The 19,638-nt window shown below is 47.5% G+C and overlaps 1 protein-coding gene across 1 annotated transcript in view; it reads right to left on the minus strand.

The window, feature by feature from the left end:
* The window catches only part of ZMAT4 (zinc finger matrin-type 4), a 50,606-nt gene that overhangs the window by 30,445 nt on the left and 523 nt on the right, over window positions 1-19,638 (minus strand). Inside the window, exon 2 of the mRNA XM_058042354.1 lies at window positions 6,078-6,179. Within this exon, the coding sequence (XP_057898337.1) occupies window positions 6,078-6,179 (102 nt within the window). The remainder of the gene's footprint in view (window positions 1-6,077; window positions 6,180-19,638) is intronic.

Here is a 19,638-nt window from a genome sequence, read left to right on the forward strand (position 1 = left end):
AGGTCTGTGTGTGCAGAGGTGCCTGGGAAAGGAGCTGTGCACAGGGCTTCATCTGCTCCGCTACCACTGCTGTTTAGCAATAGATTTTGACACTGGGAGTGCATTAAAAATAATGCTCAGCCATTAATGTTGACAACAGAGCAGTAACGTAGAGCCTTGTAAAGTCCCATCCCGTCTCCACTGGCTCCCAGCGTGATGCAGCAGCTGCTGCTGCCCTGCATGCAGAGAGAAGCACGAGCCTTGTGCCCTAAAACCCTGGCACCCACCTGTCTTCCCTCACACACAATGGGTGGCCACGTTTTCCTCAGCACACTTTAACTGGGGCTGTCACCACGACACAAACTACCAAAGAATATCCAGGCCTGCATGTGCACACCAAAAGAACAAAGCAGCACCTTGTCATGTCTGCAACACAAATATGCCCTCTTTAGCTTTCTCTCCTCCAGCCAAGGTTCCTCTATCCAACACCAGCACATCTGCAGGGTAACAGCAATGTTTGAGCAGCCACCAAAACCCGTGATCACCACAGCAGAGCAGATTCCAGCAGTGGTGGAGAAGGACATGGCAACAACAGCCAGGGCGTCCCCTCCTCCTTCATCCTCTGAAAGATTTACATGTCACTGCCACCACAGCAAGACAATATGGCAAGTGAGCAGCAACACACATCAGAGACCGTGGCCAGCAAATGTCACATTCCCATCCATGATCACTGACATACAACAGCCCTGTGCTGCCTTTCCCTTCAGCTACAGCACATCCTTTCCACTCCTCCAGCCTGGAAATGCTTGCAGCATCTCACTCAGGGAGCTGGGAGCAGAAACATACCATTCCAGCTCCTTGCTTTCTAGCACAGCATTTATTTTGTTAAATAGGGTATGTGCTCCTTGCAGCACATTAATATTTCAGACACAGGATTGCCTCTCTGTGCACACACATCTTGATCCTTAAGGCACTAATGTGCCAATAGTAAACAATGTTTATTATTCCTTCAGACAAGCCACTGCTTTACACGTTTCCAGCCAAGGAGAGCCCAACTGGAGGCAGATTAACCCCAGCACCACTCCAGCCCGTGCACACAAGGAGCACTGATGAGGCTGTCGATACCGCCCGCCTGCTTTGCTCTGGAAACAAGAGTGAGAAATTCCACAGTGCACAGCTCCAGAGAGCAGCCAAGGGGCACTGGCACTTGATTTGTTCTCCCCAGTCCCTTCTGCATTTGAATTTTAATATGCTTTGCCCTCCCCTGCTGCTCCACCACGAGCATTCCAGCAGCATCCCATAAGGTGACACTTCCACGGGCCCCTCCTGGGCTGCTCTTCCTCCAGACCTGGCATCTTCCTTCATTTTAAATGGAAAAATAAAGCACCCTCTGAACACCTGAAGCAATAAAGATTATGGAGGAAATGGAGAAGAGCATTACAGCAGCCTGAGGAGCAAATGTGGTGATGAATGTGCAGCTCAGGGTGAAATCTGAGAGCAACTTTGTGTATGAGGTAATTTTCCTGCAGGATTTTCAAGGGGAAACATGAAAATAAATGGTAACATCTTCCTAATGGCTGTGAACACTTCTACATAGAGATGAGGACTTAGAGCTAACTAAGAAACCTTAGCTCTCTTTGTTTTAGCTTTTTAATTTACAGAGCAGCTCTCCAAAGTGATTGAAACAACCTCTCTCAAAGACAGAGCTGCAAGGAAGTGTTAAATTACAGGTAATCCAGAGGGAATCCAGTGCCAAAGAGGCTTCCTGCTCCAGAGGAGGGAAAGATGCAGAGACACAGAAAAGAAAAACCTCATTTCTGCAGCACAGACTTTCAATGGCATTGCAGCAAGCGCTGCACGTTGTCACCCCTTGGACCACAAGGTGTGAAATACCCTCAGGTGTGAAATACCCTCCCTAAAATGTGCCTGGCCACCTCCTGCAGCCAGCCAGCACCTGCAGCACATGGATTCTTGAGACCAAACAGCCACCCTGCTCCTTTTTGTTCCTCCCAAGGAGGAAAGGGGAGCCAGGGCAGCTCAGGGATGCTCGGCATCCAGGGATTGTCTCAGGCATCCGTACTTCGCTGCTTTATTCCAGAAACAGAAGGGAGAAGAGAGTTTTCTGATACTTCAGGGGACAAATTAAAGCAGTAATTTGCTTGCAGAATTAAAATATGCAAATGCACACTCTGTTGGGCACCGACAGTAAGGTTTGCCTCATCCCTCACTCACAGCTGCCCAGCAGCAGCCCCCGGAGATGCTCAGCACTGCAGAGTGAGCTGGGCTCCTTAATTTGGGAGCCAAATCAATACCCCAAGGCTCAGCTCTGTCCTGGGGTGAACCCTGGAGAGGAGGGCAGGACCTGGCACTTTCAGCAGCATGGGAAGGAGAGCCAGGGTGCATCAGACACATCAGACAAAGGCAGAGACACAGTTGCATGAAGCACATGTAATAAAGGCAGTATTTGCTGTATGTCAGGCTGGAAGCACAAAGTGCTGCAAACACTCTGATCCTTTTGTCATTTTTTCCACTATGCTTGCCCTTGGAAATAATATCACTTAATACTGCGTGACTGACATAAAATCATTTTTTTATTCCTGGCAAAGTAGCACAGGAGAAAAGTTATTGGTTGGTGATTTGGAGAAGGAGATGAGACAGCGATTGGAACTGACTATTCCTGTTTGGCAAGATAAAAACGTCCCCCTTTCATAGGCTGCTTCCCTCTATTTTCTTACAGAGAAATGTCTTATTTTGCATGCACAGAGAGCCAAGATTCCAGTCCCTGGCACAAGGGCTGCAGAGCTCACTTGACTGCGCTAGTGAGGCAGTGGATCAATTCCCTTTCTATCCAAGCTCTCTCAGGAAGGATAAGGGCACTACTGACCAAAACAAACCCACACAGGAGCCCTGGCACCCACCAAGGGTCCTCAGCACCCATGACTACTCAGGGTGGCTACCCCAGGGCTCCTGGAAAGAGATTTGCAGAAAATTCAGTCTTCTGAAGTTGAAATCTCCCCCATGAAAATAATCGGTTTTTAACTATACAGCACTTTCTAAAAGAAAGAAGGAAAAAAAGAAAGGTGTGAAAATTGTGACCAGCTGCTTCATAATTAGAAAGAAACAGTGAATTTTACACTCCTGCTATTAACTACTGGCCTGCAGCAAGGGCTGGCAATCTCAGGCAGGATGGAGCCCTCAATTCCACCTCCCTGGAGAACCTCAGGGCAGGTTTCCAGCCTCTCACACACCTGTAGGGCTCTTGGACCAGGGTGTCAGAAAGTTAGCACAAGAATGAGCATCACACTTGGGAGTGGTGACAAGAATAGCTGCCCCAAAGGGACACTGAGAGCAGCAAAGTGTGGCACAGCCACGGGGCAGAGGCACTCCCAGCCTCTGGGCCACCAGAGGGGATCCTAAATAGTCTTTACAGCTGTTCCAGACTGCAAGGCAAGATGTATTTATTACCATCTGGATGGCAGTTGTCTTTTGTCAAGTGGGCAGTTTTCCTTATCTCTCTGAGTGATCACAATCACTCTTCCCTCAGGAGGGGACATCTGCTGATAAGAGGCCATTGAATGTCACTGCATGGCTGATAAGAACTACAGCATCCCATTGGGAGATGTGAGCCCAGAGGGAGGAGCCAAGCATTCCTGCCTGGATATAATCTGGAGATTCTGGAACACCAGCCAAGCATTCCTGCCTGGATATAATCTGGAGATTCTGGAACACCAGCCAAGCATTCCTACCTGGATATAATCTGGAGATTCTGGAACACCAGCCAAGCATTCCTGCCTGGATATAATCTGGGGATTCTGGAACACCAGCCAAGCATTCCTACCTGGATATAATCTGGAGATTCTGGAACACCAGCCAAGCATTCCTGCCTGGATATAATCTGGGGATTCTGGAACACCAGCCAAGCATTCCTGCCTGGATATAATCTGGAGATTCTGGAACACCAGCATGGCTTCCCCACTGGATTCCCCAGAGGAACAGCAGCTGCCTCTTCTGGATTGTCAGAGGAAGACTGGACCCTTTCTACAGGATCCCTGCTCCAGCAGAACCACCCCTGACACTGCAGGAGGGCTGAGCCACAATTCCAATGGGACTGCTGCCAACACCCTGACCCACAGGGTGTCAGGTTGGGTTCTGACTCTGTCAGTGTTGATTTAGTTACTGCATTGTTTATTTTATCCTTTTCTTCCCTATTAAAGAACTTTTATTTCCTGCTCCCATAATTTTTGTTGCCTGAGAGTCCCTTAATTTAAAATTTATAGCAATTTGGAGGGGGGGTTCATTTTCTCCATTTCAGGGGAGGCTCCTGCCTTCCTTAGCAGGCACCTGGCTTTCCAAACCAAGACAACTCCTCACTCACTCCAAGCCTCCTCCTCTCTGTGTTATGTAACCCAGCAGCAAGGTTTGGGAATGACATTATTGTGCCCAACATCTCAGCGTCTGCTGGGATTTCACAGCGGATGACAAACGAGCACAACACCTCGCACTAAAATATACAACAGAAAACAGTGTTGTTTTCCACATTTCAAAAACATCTGCTATGAATTAATGATTCAGCTCATACCTACAGTGACAGGCGCAGAGGAGACGAGATTGGCTGAGCACCCTGAGGCTCACCAGGAGCTGCACCTGCCTCCTGCAGGCAAAATTTGGCATCCATTGCCCAGTACCAGATCTGGAAGGTGTCCCTAAAACTGCAGCCTTCAACTTCACAGAGTTGCCAGGGATCTCTGCTGCACACAGAGGGCAGCTGGAGGAGCAGTTACAGAAGAGCTCCTAAGAAATTCACCAAAACAGACATGTAAAGTGCCCTACAAGCACACGTACATTCTTGTTCCCATTGTTAATTAATGCAGCACAGCATCCTCAGATCATGTACATTAAGCTTCCTGCACATTCTCTGCTGGCCACACAATTGTCTCCCTCGTATATTAACTGAAAAATACTTGAATCAAGCCTGGGGTAACTTCATCTTCCAGGTCCCTGTGCACAAACTCTGCATCTGTTGGAACTCTGCAGACACTGGGAGTCTCCACATAACCAAAAACAGAAGCAAAGCACTCCCCTGAGTGCAGAAATCCCTCATCCCACAGCTCATCACAGAGAATCACAGAACCATTTACATTGGAGAAGACCTCCATGACCACCAAAATCAAACCAAATTATTCCATATTATCCAAATATCTGTATTATCTCTATTTTATATATCGTGAATATACAGAGTTAATATAGTTTATTCTCCATGTACAAACTATATATTATGAATATACAGAGTTAATATAGTTTATTCTCCATATACAAACGATGTTTTATAGATAATGCAGACATGCATCACTTATGGAGCCCTCCAGGACAGGCTGGAGCACCTCACATGCTCCCAGGGGAGGACAGTCCCTTGTGCACAGCCACCACACAGTGACCCTGCACCTCCTCTGCATTTGAACCTGGGAATCTCTGTTCAAAAGCCTCTCACCCTGGCAGGATCTACTCCCAGGCAGTGAGTTTCCTTCCCTGAAGGATTTTACAGCATCATATCCCTCCATAATTTCCTCCTTGTTTAATAGGAATGTATTTAAGTTTGTTTTGAAGATATGCAGTGCTGTTAATTGCTGTTCTAACATGTCTCTAATAATCCATCCTTTCTAATTATTCATTGCTCACTACCTCTTAAGTGCTTAAATACATTCACAAATTCTAATCTATTCTCTGCACAATCAGTGATTCCTACTCACCAAACCACAGTGCAGCACATTTAATACAACCTGAGCTTGTTTTTTGCTGCACTCTTAATTGCTCTCCTTGCTAACTGTGCTTCCTTCAGCCCTGATCAAATTGCAGGCTGACTTGGCAAAAAACAGAAGGAAAAAAAAGCCAGACATGCAGCAGACACCGCTGCAGTGACATCACTGACAGAGTAAGTGGAAAACAGGAAAAAAACCAGGAAAAACAGGGAAAAAAACCCAGGAAAAACAAGGGGGGAAAAAAGAAAAACAGGGGGAAAAAAACAGGAAAAACAGTTCTTCAAATGCTGAGTCTTCCAAGCAGAACTGAAACAGCGGAGTGAGAAACCAAGAACATCTTACCTCGTAATGGGCCACACGCTGGGACTCAGAGATCAGCTGAGCACTGCACACCTTGCAGTAACTTTCAGTGAACAATTCTTGGTCGATGTCAGAGGATTTCATCTGTGCATGACAGAGAGGAGAGACAAGAAGCAGAATCAGTCACAGAACGCAGGCAGATGTGTCTGACAAGGCTCCTATAGAGCCAAGGGCAAGGCAACACTTGAGCCAAAGCAGTTCTTGTCACCATGAGGGAGTGAAACCAATGTTGTACAGGTGTAAATGTGACACACAGACCCTATCACAGTCATATTTTCTGGAAAAAACCCTTAGCCCAGGATTTTGCTCCTGGGAAGCCAAGAAGCCTCAGAGAAAAAGGAAAACAATTATTATCTGATTTGCTTCTCCTGTGTTTTGCTGCTTTGGAGTGTGGTTGGAGATTGTTTCATTGGTTTCATGTGAATTGTTTTGACTCATTGGCCAACCAAGGTCAAGCTGTGTCGAGGCTCTGGAAAGACTCACGAGTTTTCATTATTATCTTCTTAGCCTTCTGTAAGTACCCTTCCTGTATTCTTTAGCTGCTCTTCATCACCTTTCCTGTCTAGGAGCACCAGGCACAGAACCAGCTCTGCCAGAGGTCCCTCATGGCACAAAACACGCTTGGCCATTTGTTATAGAACAGTAAAAGAGCTTATAAAAGCTTTTATAGAGAAGGCAAACAGCAGCACAACCTGGCGGAAGGTGGTTTTAAGCTGGAAGAGCACTCTGTTGTAATTCTCGATTTAGATGTGGAAGAGAATTGTTTGGATGATCTACTGGGCTGTGCTCTTCCCCAGCAGCTGTTTAAATATTTATGTGCTCCCCAGAACTTTCCAGGAGGACACTTGCACCTTTAAAACCAGCTTGCAGAGTGCTCTGATTCACAGGAACACACTGCTCCTCTGCTCATAACCTCCTCCTTGTGCCACTGCAGGTACACAGACCTGAACTCACAATCAAGGGGTGGATCAGGAAAGTTCAGGCTTAAAACAGTCAGAACCCAAGCAGAGCCAGAAGCAGCTACATAGAGAGAATATTTAAAACCATCCCCTATGCAAAGCAAGAGGGAAAAGAGAGGCTGGTGCCTTCTCATTAATGCCAAGATAAAATCTATTAATTCACAATCATAACAAACCTGAGCATAATGAAGACTGATAATACAGGTTTTATAGAGCTCATCCCACTGACTGGGAAGAAAAATAACATGGAAACGAAGAGGCAATGAGATCTCATTAGCAGACAAAGCCAGGTGCAGAAGGGTTGGTCACTGCTGGGCTGTGCAGCAGAGCTGGAGGTGCTGATGCCAAACCCAGTGTCCTGCCACCCCACAGTCATTGTTATTTATATTTTATGAAAACAAGCAGCTGAGCTGACAGAGACTGCCAGCCTGGAGAGACCAGCTGGCCCTGAGCTCCAGGAAAAGGTTTGCTCAGGTGTTCTGGTTTACCAGACAAAACCACTGATCTCAGAGCTCCTCTGCTGCTGTGCTAGCTCTTTGTTTGATTCTGCAAAGACATTTCCTTGTTTTCTCTTGCTATCTGCCTAGTTTTAATCCTCATTTACTCTGTCCAGAGAGATGTTGCATTGAGAAACTTTCAAAGACACCAAAAGACCCTTTTAGGAATACAAGTAGTGTTGCAAAATTGCATCAAAGGCAAAACAAAGTGGGAGGAAGAAATCTCACTTAACTCCAACAGATTGGCACAAAGCAAACCAAAGAATCTCATTAAACCTTAATCCAGCAACCAAGCCAGAGACAGGTAACACCACCTTCATTTGCATGCAGCCTGCAATGCCAGTACAAACCCTCATTGCAAAAATCAGAGTAAATCAAAAGCTTCTCAGCATTAGTTCAGCATTCTGCGCTCTGATAACAGAGCCAAAGTCTATTTTTCTCAAATGGAATCCTCTGTCCTCCTTTATAGCGGCAAGGGCTGAACAGGCTTATCCAGGAGCTGCATCTCAGGCATTTTCTCTAAGCAGCAAGGTCTGACACAGGTGTGGGATGTGTTCCCCTCACATCACAGGTTCAGCACCAGCAGAACACGGTGGTTCTGCTGATGGTGACTGCTGTGCACCACCATCCACATGTAAATATTCAAATCACCTAATAAAAGTCTCTCTGGAATGGGAGACCCTCACATAACACACCCAGAGCAGAGTTCCATGTGAGAGAAGCTCCCACTCTCCTGCCTAACCCTTCTGTGGGTTAATCCAAGCAGTGATTTATTAACTTCTTCTGCCTGCAAGAGTGATAAAGGGAGTTCAGAAGCAATTAATATTTATGTATTTCTAATCACTTAATACCACTGTGACTCTCTCCCTGCCCACACATGCCTAACTGCTGCAGGACTGACCAGCCCTCAGCTGATCCCACCTCACAGCCCATCTGTCAAAATGCAGCATGGAAAGGAGGGGTGTCCTTGCCACCAGTATGTCCTCAGCTGTGAGGGACATTCAAGGGACATCCCTGAACACTCTCGGAGACTTTTCTTGCTGAGAATTGAAGAACTAAATGGGGTTCATAACTTTGGCACTGGGACACAGATGGTCATGCTGAGCAAAAGCATTTGAGGTATTAAAATCTGAAAATCCTGGTGTCCTCCTACTCAGGTGGGGCCTCTCCCAAAAATGACAATGGCTTTGTGGGGTTTGTTATGGCACTCCAGTGACAAATCCCCTCCCTGCCCCAGATCCATGGCCCTGCAAACGTCAGCTCAGCATCTCCAGGAATGGCTCAGAGTGTCACAGAGACCTCGTCTGCAGCACCTTGTGTGCCATATGCTTGCAATTCTCCTCAGCACTTTCAGTGACTGGAACAGCTCAATGAAAAATCAATTTCATCACCGTGACGCCAGGTTTTGGCAATGTCCAGGAAGGTGCTAACTAAGCTGCACTAAATTTTAGAGGATAGCAACTCACAGCTGACATCAGAGACATGTGCAAAGCCAAATTCCTTTCTAAGGAAACGCTGTGCACCAGCTGAATCCCTCCAGGTGAGGTCACGTGCTAAATGTGTCCCTGTCACACAGGAGAGCGCTGGAAGTGCCCTGGAATTCCTGTACACATTCATTTCTTCTATTGCCCAATTGAGGACAAGGAGTGCCACAGAAAACACAGGGTTCAGCAACTTGGTTTTCTCCAGTCAAGAGGAGAGAAGAAAAATATGATCTCTTACCTGATTTACTCTTGAAGGCCTACAATCACTTTTTCCAAAATTAACAGCCTCCAAAATCTCCACACCAGAGCAGAGAAGCAACAACTGAGCATGTGCAGGAATGCCAAATGCAAACAACAAGCCAAAAATTAAATGTCCTGATTTTCACGTTATGAATTATTTGTGGCTTTTGCTGCTGCCACTCTCCCATGGATTAACATCTCATGTAACACCTCCTGTTTTTGTCTGTTGTTTAATTTGTCTTGCAATAAAAAGAAAAAAAGCCTTTACTAATAATTAATGTGCTTTGAGCAACTCTGTCACTGCACTTACATCGAGGCATCTGAAGAAATGCAAAACTGCCTTTTGAAGTGCCTGATTTCCCAGCACGACAAGACAATGGCTGAGCCTGTTCCAGGAGTGAAGTTCTCCTCCTATTTTTATTGCCTGGAGACATTTTGGGTGCTGGAGGCCACAGCAGCCAGGAAAAGGGGCTGGGATGGGGCCGCCTGGGCCAATTCTGTGCTGCAGACAGGACAGGACAGGAGAGGCCATCCCATGGTATGACAGAGCTCTGCAGCCCACCTGAGCTGGTGCAAGAGCCCAGATTCACAGCCTCAGCCTCCACCAGCACCTGAATTTCTTTGCTGTCCCAAAGAGGTGGGACAGGGCAATAACAGAGCCCAGATAATCCTGTGTCCCACAGGTCATGGCAGTGTGTCCACAAAGAGCTCCCTGTGAGCCACATCTCCAGAGGATGTGTGCGCTATTTTTAATTTTTCCCATTCTCCTGCCAAACCAAGATGTTCCACGTCCCTCCAGCTGTGCTGAACATCTGCTGTCTCCGCCACACCTCACCTTCCCTGCAGTTCTTGTTTGGTTTGGGGTTTATCCCAACTCCCTCCACTCCCTCAATCCTCCACAGAGTCAATTTGCTTCACTTCGGCACGGAGCCTTTGATGCATTTGGACACGCTTTATTGGAGCCCTGAAAATCAGAACAAGATTGTGTGTGGCACGAGCTGGGGAGCAGGAGAGATCCTGCACGTGGCTGCTGCATGTGGCAGCACGGAGAGGAGAGGTTGTGGAGAACAACAAGGGGGAGACACAGCCTCAGTGCACACCAGGCTCACCCCAAACACTTCACTTCACATGATTTTCCCCCAGGGTAAGCAGGCAAGCTGCTCATTTGCTGGGTTTCTTGATAGAAGTGCCCAAAGGGGCCAGGCTGGATGAGCCTTGGAGAAACCTAAACTAGTGGAAGGTGTCCACACAGGGGAATTGGAACAAGGTGATTTTTAAGGTCCTTTCTAACCCAAACCATTGTGGGATTCTGTGTTTGCCAGGACTGAGAAAAGTACAGTCACACAACAATGGAGAGAGATGGTGTTTTTGAAAAGAGCCTCTCAGCTTTCATGCCACTGTGGGGAGGAAACTGCCACGGATGTCTCACTGAATTCCCAACACTTACGAGCTCTGGGCTGGAGGGAAAGCTGCCAGATGTTCCCATCTCCTCACCTAACCATCAAGGTGCCATTTATATAAACCGAACCCAGCAAGGAAACAGCCTTGAGCACAACAGGAGAAGGAGGGCTCTGTGGAAGAGGGAAGCCAGGGAAATACCCTACTACAAACTATGTGTACTTTATTTACAATAATTTTCCTCCAGGCAGAACAGCAGCAGGGTCACATCTCCAGGTGTGCCTCTGCATCCCCCACCTGCACCACAGCACCCACTGATGGGGAGCAGAAGCAGGAGACTCCCTGTTTGTGGCACTAAAATCCAGCTGGTGACTTTTTGACCTGCCTGTTTGAAGGGGAACAAAAGGCGAGCAACAGAAGTTACAGGAACACAGGAGCAGAGAGCAAAGGACTGCCAGATGTTCCTATCTCCTCACCTAACCATCAAGGTGCCATTTATATAAACTGAACCCAGCAATGAAACAGCCTGATGAACACATCAGGAGAAGGAGGGCTCTGTGGCAGAATGGCAATACCCTACTACAAACTATGTGTACTTTATTTACAATAATTTTCCTCCAGGCAGAACAGCAGCAGGGTCACATCTCCAGGTGTGCCTCTGCATCGCCCACCTGCACCACAGCACCCACCTGATTATGGCACTAAAATCCAGCTGGTGACTTTTTGACCTGCCTGTTTGAAGGGGAACAAAAGGCGAGCAACAGAAATTACAGAAGCAGAGAGCAAAGGACAGATCAGTGGAGACAAGCCCTCCATGTCCCAAAGTGCCTCAGGGGACATGAGGGAAGGGCACTGCCAAGTTTAGAGGGAGCCACGCTGCAGTTCTGGGAGTAGCATCATTCCCTCCCTACAAATTCATTAAGCACATGAATTTTTCTAATTATTCACACTACATCATGTAGCAGGGATTAATTGCAAACATGTGCTGATTTGAATAAAAATACAATTTTTTAAGAAAAAGAGATTGATATATTGTGACTGTTTTAATACAGTTTGCAGGAACTCAAGGCAGAGCAATCGGATTTTGTGCTGCAGGACTCTGTGCCCAGCACACTTCAAGGACAGGGCTCTGTCACTCACTCAGCAAGGCCAGGTGGCACAGCTCAACCCTTAGCACAGGGGACAGCCCAGAAGCGTCCTGAAATAAGCATCAAAACAGACCTGAGCAGGCTTTGCAGAGACTACACTTGAGGTAGAGGGGCTGCTGGAGTCAGAGGGGAGTAACTCTCGCGTTTCTGTGGTTGAGATGACTTTTGAGGTATTAAAGATCATTTTTCCCAGCCCCGCAACCAAAGAAGAAGTCGAGATTCCTCAGTTCTGCTTTCCAAGGTTTTTTATTTTCTCTTATCTATTCCATTCTTTCTCTGACCTGCTGAGATCTGTCCAGCAGGTCGGGTTGTGGCACAGCCCCTGCCCTTGGGGTGGTGTTGGCTTTTTATACTAAAAACTACCTGTACTTTATTTACAATAATTTTCCAATACCTATCACCTATGTTAGACAGTCTGTCTCTACTCTAAACCAATGCAAAAGTGTCTAAGAAGATGGAGGGCAAGAAGAAGGAGAAGAAGAACAGGACACACCCAGATTCCACCATCTTGCTTCTTGAACCCTCACTCTAAACCCCCAAAATTCTACTTTTTCACCCTGTGACAAATTCACTATCATTCTACTCAAACTCTTGCGGCTTGTAAATCTTCACACAAAGTTGGTAATTGTTTCCATGGGCTAAAATGGAAGGCACAGCTGGTTCTGACTCTGTGCCAGGGTCTCAAATCACCCAGAGGGATGTCCTGGGTCAGGACACAAAACCCTGGCATCACTCTTGCTCCCATCCCACCACCACCAGAGGTGTTTTTGGCAGCTCTGGGTGAGCAGGGCAGCTGCAGCCCCAGGCTGCCCAGGGACCCTGGCGGGTGTCGGGGCACAGCACGGGCTCACACACCACAGCCAGGGCTACCATGTGATGCTCCCCGTTGCCATGGAAACGGTGGCTTCTCGCAAAAAGACACATAAATAGCCTGAGCACTGGCTGAGCGTGGGCACAGACAGGCTGGGGCACCCCTCTGGCTGGGTCACTGCTGCCCAGCCCAGCCCAGCCAGGACCACACACTCATTTTTGGATAAGCGGGACCTACTTTTTCCATGTCTCCCTAATACCGCACAAAATGGCAGTGAGTGAATCCCATGCAAGCAGCCCGTTGCCTCTGGTACTTTGCATAATCAGGGCTTGTCAGTCCCCATCAGCTTCAGCTCAGAAACCCAAGAGGAAAAGCCATGTAAGGTGGCAACAGACTTAGAAGAAGCCTCCAGAGAACAAATCTGTCCATCGCTGATGGGGGATTATTTTAATTCTGGATCCCTGATAAAAGGCTGCATGCTTGGCTGGCTGGCTAAGCTAAAGCACCTCATCCCAAAACCACAATCAGGCTCAGCAGCACTAACCCCAGATGAGTTTGCTGTCACTGCTGACAGCTCTAAATGCTCCCTGCCCAGCAGACTTTAACCAGAGGCAGAGATGCTCCAGGTCATGCACGAGTTTTGGTGCAGCAGGTGGGCTGAGCTGCTCTCCATCCCCAGCATGGCTCCTCTCCCACCTTGTGCTGCCAGCAGAGATGACTCACTGACTGCCACCTGGTGAGGATTTACAGGAGCTCGGGTGCCACCAAGGCAGTGAGAAACTCCAGCCAGGAACCCTCCCTGCCTGCGCTGAGCGATGGACTCTGTCTGCTCCCTCCAGCCACAGCTCCCTGCTACAGCACAGATTCTGGGCACCGGTGAAATGATTTAGAAACAAGACACCAGCAATGCAAATGTTGCCAGAGTTAGCACAGAGCAGCTAAACCTCTGGCCTCATTAAACTGCACATCCAAATCCCACATCCTCTAAAGGGTATCGGCACATTTCATTAAACTCCTTCTTATCCTCATGTAATCTGTCTATTAGCTTTGTGAGCACCAGCAAACAAGGAGCTTTATCTTAAGCAAAACATAAAACATTTACATCCTTCCTACAGCACTTTCTTTACCTTTGCCCATCTTTGAATTAAAAAAAGAAAACCTAAACCCCTCCTTTTGTTTGCATTTGCTTTCTTCTAAGAAGCAGGAGCATCTCCCACTCTCAGTCACACTAAACAAAAGCATGCTGGACTTTTGCTTTATGTTTTATGAGTTTTTTTGTTTCATGCTTTTTATTTTATGAGTTTTATGTCAGACCTGTCTTCCTTGGGCTTGGGAGCATCTCAACAAGCCACTCAGATAACTCTGGGAAAAAAAAACCACCATTCTGCCCCTTACCAATAGATGAGCAATGGTTCATCAATGCCCACTGCAGTGCTCCAGCCCCGTGTGCCAAAGGGTCCCCAGAAATGCAAATTGTTCTATTTCTGTCAGAAATTAAACTGCAGAAGGGCTGGAGCTGGGCACTGGCTGCTCCTTTCAGAGACCAGCTCTGACTCATAGGTTTGGAAAGGTCTCCCTTTCCCTGCATAGTCTGGGGACTCCAATTCCTACAGTATTTATGAGGCATCCCCTGTGGTACTCAGGAGCAACAGAAAGGCATTAAAACAAGTTAATGTGTTTCATATACGATCAGTTTCCCAAGTGGAGTTTGTAGATTATCCTGCACCCGTGGCTGTCAGCCTCATGGTCTGGCTAGGAGGAAAAAGGGCTCAAAAATGCTCCTTGTATGTTCTGCAAAGCCAAAACCATCCCAGCTGCTTTGCAAGGTCCTGTCTAACCCAGTGTCAGAGCAGAGCACTAGGAACTGGCTCCTCACATCCCTCTGTCCTCACTCTCCTGTTCCCAGATCTGCTGGGAGCAGCCCAGCGCCTCCTCAAAAAGCACAACAAGCTGAAAATGCACTGATAATTAAACAGAAAAAATAATGGGTCCCCACACTCTGTGCGACTCCTGCCCCCGCCAGACTACCATGAACTACAGCTGCGTGCTTGAAAATTAGACAGATTAATTATTGCTACAATTAGTACTATTGTGGATCATCTCTGGTGGCAGGAAATAATATTGTCATAAACTTGTCTAATTGCTCAGTATTTCCAAACGAGCAGTTGAACCCACAGTTATCATCTTGATGTTTTCACTAGTGACGCTGTAGGGTGGAAAACACGGAATTGATTAATTAGTTTTCATTTTAAGTCAAACTAAACTCTGGCTTCGGTGCTGTCACTGAAGCCAAGACTGAAGCTCAGAGGTGGCATCCCCAGTGTCCTGAGATCCAGGGTTACAGCTGAGAGCAGGGAATTGCCAGCCTGAGAAACCCTGCTCACACAGCCAGGCCAAAACAGCCTCTGCCTCTAACACAATCAGCTCACATGTGCTCATTGTATATCAAATAATAGAGGGGCTTGCACAGCACTCTGCACAGCAGCAGCTTTAACCCACTAATTTATGGTTTCAAGGGCTGTGGGTGTTCAATTCCACCCCGTTCCTGGGGGTTTCTGACAAGCCACTCCAGGTGCTGCAGATCCAGCCCTCCAAGCTTCTCCCGTTTTCTCGGTGAATTTTGAAAGCAGAGCATGTCTCACCTTCACAGCTCACTGCTGGGTGTCATGTCTCTGGCTGCATCCTCCAAGCTTTAAATACCAACGTCTCACTTCGCCACCAGGTCCACCCACTGTTTTTAAGCGGCTGGATCAAATTTAGGAGCAGTTTTGAGTTCACAGTGCAGCTCCTCATGGTTCCTGTCACTTTCTGAGAGCTGTGGGTGCAGCTCCATCACACCCAGCTCACGGGCAGTGGGCTCAGGTGCCCTTTGTGGCACACACAAATAACATGGATGTGATATATAAGCAAGCAGATCAAAGTGACACCTCTAGGGTGTCACAAACTGGAAAGGTTTATTTATACTCTCCCACCTCAAGGATTTGTTTCACCAACAAAGACGCATTGGCAAAAAGCAGGTCTAAGCTTCACCATACCTTCTACACCATTTCCCCTTAAACAAGGCAAAGTAAATATATTTCTGCTTCAGAATTAAGAGCAGCAACATCCTTCTCCCCTATTGCTTTCTAAATGAAGCTCCTGAAAACCCTTTTTTGAAGCTTCCCAAACTCATTTCCAGACCAGCTCCCCGCTGTGCTCAGGAGAAATGGATTAAACAAGCCTTTTGAAGAGCAGCTGCCCGTGAGCTGCTCTGGGGACAGCTCAGCTTTTTCCATGTCTCCTGGAAGCAGGACAGACACCAAAACTCCCAGGACCAAACCTGCATGTGTAGGCAAAATGCTGCCTTTGGGTGAGAGCTGCACCTGAGGTTTGAGTCCCAGGCACCTGACAGCACAATAAAGGTCTAAAACCTGTCAAGCATTGCGCAAGAGGCAAGTTTTGATATTGCAAATATTCATCTCCAGCCATTTCCAGTTAATGAAACAGAGCAAACTGTCGAGGAAAATGGGAACATTACAGTAAAAACAACAACAAATTAAACTCTAATGCAATTAGAGAGTAATTAGGGATCTATCCTCTAGGAGCATTTTGGAACTCTGGGTCTTCCTCAAAAATCTGATCCCTCTGCAACTTTATTCCTTTCTAGTTAATAAGGAAGAAGCGAGTGGCACGGCTCCCCCCGGCTCCCTGCAAAAAGCCATCTTCTGCTCTGCAGGAGCAGGAGGTGCTGCCAGGTAAAGCATTCACACCTCCAGGCCCAGGAAAACGCAGGTGTCAGCAGAACAGGGTGCAAAGGGAGAACAGAAACCACAGCAGCCTGTGCCTGCTGCAAGGTGACCAGAAACACACAGACCCAAAGGCTCCTGTGCACGAGCCAGGCTGAGCAGGCACGAGCCAGCCTGGAAAACCCTTTGTTTTCTTGCATACAACTCAGAAAAAATATGTATTTAATATCTCTCCACTTTTTAAATGTACTCACAAAGGTACTCCTATATATCTTAACTAAACCTACTTTAACTATATATATATGTAAGGCATATATATAAAAATATATATAAATATATATAAGGTATATATATAAAAATATAAAAATATATGTATATAAGGTATACATATAAGGTGTATATATATATGGTGTATATATATAAAAAGGTGTATATATATATAAAAAGGTGTGTATATATATATATAAAAAGGTGTGTATATATATATAAAAAGGTGTATATATATATAAAAAGGTGTATATATATATAAAAAAGGTGTGTATGTATATAAAAAGGTATATATATATATAAAAAGGTATATATATATATAAAAAAGATGTATATATATATAATATGTAAATGGTGTATATATATATATAAGGTATATATATAAATATAAAAGGTGTATATTTATATTTATATTTATATTTTAGCTAAACCTTTCAAGCTTGCTGCAGGACAGAGCAGGGCAGCCTCTGGGCATCAGTGGTGCCCCAAACCCGGACTGTTTCCCTGATACCTAGGAGGGCAGGGGATGTGCAGTGTGGTACCAACAGGGCATGCAGGAAATCACAAGGAAACAGAAAGAGCAAGGAAGCACCGTCCCATTCAGCCATTTCTCCACCCAGGCTCATCCACACGGTGCCTGAGGGTTACAGCAAAGCCTGGTGCTGTTAAATCCTCCTCTGGGGGATGCAGACACTGTGAACTTCAGAGGGTGAGGCGGTAGGGCATGGAGAAAAGCTTTCTCTCCATTCCCCCAGGCTGCTGCTATTGCTGGGGGCAGCCCCATCTGCATTTCACAGCTCCAGTATTTCTCAGCAAGGCGTGTTTTTCATGCTTTGAAAGGAGCAATAAGGTTATGTCCTGCCATATGTCCTGCTGCCTGCCCTGTCAGGGACATAACCCGCTCTGTGTTCGGCACAGGAAGGCACCTGTGCAAGGAAGACAGGTGAGAACCTTGACCTTCAACTGTTTCTGTGCCTAAATCTGCCCTTGGGACACCCAGAGCCCCATTCTGGCCTAGAAATTGGCCCAGTTCTGATCTCTCAAACCAGTTCTGGATCTCAAGTCACACCTCTTTCCTTGGGAGCTTAACCCAGATAAAGTGAGAACCCCAGATCCCAAAGTGCCCAGGGCAGCAGTGCAAGGACCAGCCCCAGGACCCCACAGCCCTTTCCAAGATGGTTTGAAGAGCCTGCCTAAACGTGAAAGAACACCTTGCAATGGAAAAGGGTATGATTAGAGACTCACACGTCTCAAAAATATGCCAACTTTTGGTCAAAAGTTGCTTCTTGCAAAGGAATAATTCTCAAACCCCCACTATTTTCTGCCCTTAACCACTGACATGAGGGCTGTTTGTTGGGGATCTTCCCTCCCTTCCCGCAGGGAGAAATAACAAATCCACCCCCAGACCTGACCAGACATCAGCATTCCCAGGTAAATCCCCAGCAAAAGAAGTGAGGCGGTGCAGGAGCCATAAATCCCCAGAGAGAGGAAGCCAGCTGTGAGCAAGGTGCTCAGTCAGCAAGGACCAACGGGCTGCACCAATACCTCTGCACACAACACAAATCCAGGCAAATATCAGCAAAAACAGCTCCTTATACAGACACGTTTCAAGTGAGGGCGGTCAGCAATGCTGCTGATAGCTGGGGAGGTGCAGCACCCCTGAAAAAGTGAAAGGCGGCAGCACTGCACCTCCTCTGTGCTGGCCAGGGCAGAAAAAGGCAGAAAAGCCCGAGGGAGGAAGGCTGGATGAAGGAGAAAAGTTAAGAATGAGCAGCTGAGAGGCAAGGGAAAATGACTTCTGAAACACCCCAGGCAGGCAGGCACACGCAGAAATGGTGGTGAAATGTACAGACTAGGATCAATTACTCGGAGAAACTCACAAGTGAATAAAAATGGTCAGATAAAATCAATTGTGAGGCCTGGAAATCACCTCAAATTTTGAAACTGTCCCACCCTAGCATGTGACCCAACATCAGCATCCTCCCCAGGGACAGGGATGCAAGAGGTGCTGGTACAGGGACACTTGCATCAGGAGGTTTATAACCTACAGGTCTGCACTATTCTGAGAGTAATAAAGGATTCCCAAGCTCCTGCTTCTGATAAAATCAGGGGGAAAGACCCATTTGTACTCTAGAAAGCTCCTGTGCTGCCTCTCCTTCCTGTCCCTTCCTACAGCAGATGAGTCACTGTCTAGAACCTTTAGCAAAACACCTCTTATTTTTTATCAGGTCCCTGCTACTCGCTGCCCCACAGCACAGTGCAGTGTCAGGCAGTGCTCCAGGTCACTCTCCCTTTCCTATGAGATGATGAGGAAATCAAAACTGAAGCTCCTCTGTCCAGCATCCCCCTCCTGCCCAAGAGCATCCCCTGCTCACCTCTCACCTCCCTGGCTGTGTTTTGCAGAGGGACAGCACGTGCAAGAGCAAACAGCACAACCTCACGCAGAAAGCACAAACGGATGGGTTTTCACTCAACGCTCTGCAAATCGTGTTCTCCACCAAATACCACACACTCAGGCCACTTCAGCACCACGGGAGGTTCAGAGGAGCGTGTGGGTGTCCCAAGGACAGGCACCCAAGCATGACTGGGGTCAGGAGCTAGGGGGGCACGGGTGTCACTCACTGGGGTACACAGACCGCTGGCAATCCGCTCAGGGGGCAGCCCCAGAGACCCTTCCCACAGCCCGAACCAGGGGTCATTTCACTCTCGCTGTGCCAGGGACAGCTTTGGCCGGGCTCTGACCTCCGGACACCCCCGGTGCAACACGTGGGGGCCGGCAGCCCCCCGGCCTGATCCCCTCAGCCGGCCGAGCTGTCCCCAGGGACGGCAGCCCCGGCCTCCTTGCAGCCTCAGGAAGTTCTCCCAACTTCCCAAACAACGCAGAGAACAGCCTTGTTTTCCCGCATCTGCAGGCATCTCTGATCGTACCCCAAGAGCCCCGGGAGCTCCCGTTCCGCCGCCGGGCCGTGGGGCCGCCGGTGCGGAGCTCATCCCGGCGGAGCAGCCCGAGCTGC

The sequence above is a fragment of the Melospiza georgiana genome, chromosome 31 (assembly GCF_028018845.1).
Source record: "Melospiza georgiana isolate bMelGeo1 chromosome 31, bMelGeo1.pri, whole genome shotgun sequence".
NCBI lineage: Eukaryota > Metazoa > Chordata > Aves > Passeriformes > Passerellidae > Melospiza > Melospiza georgiana.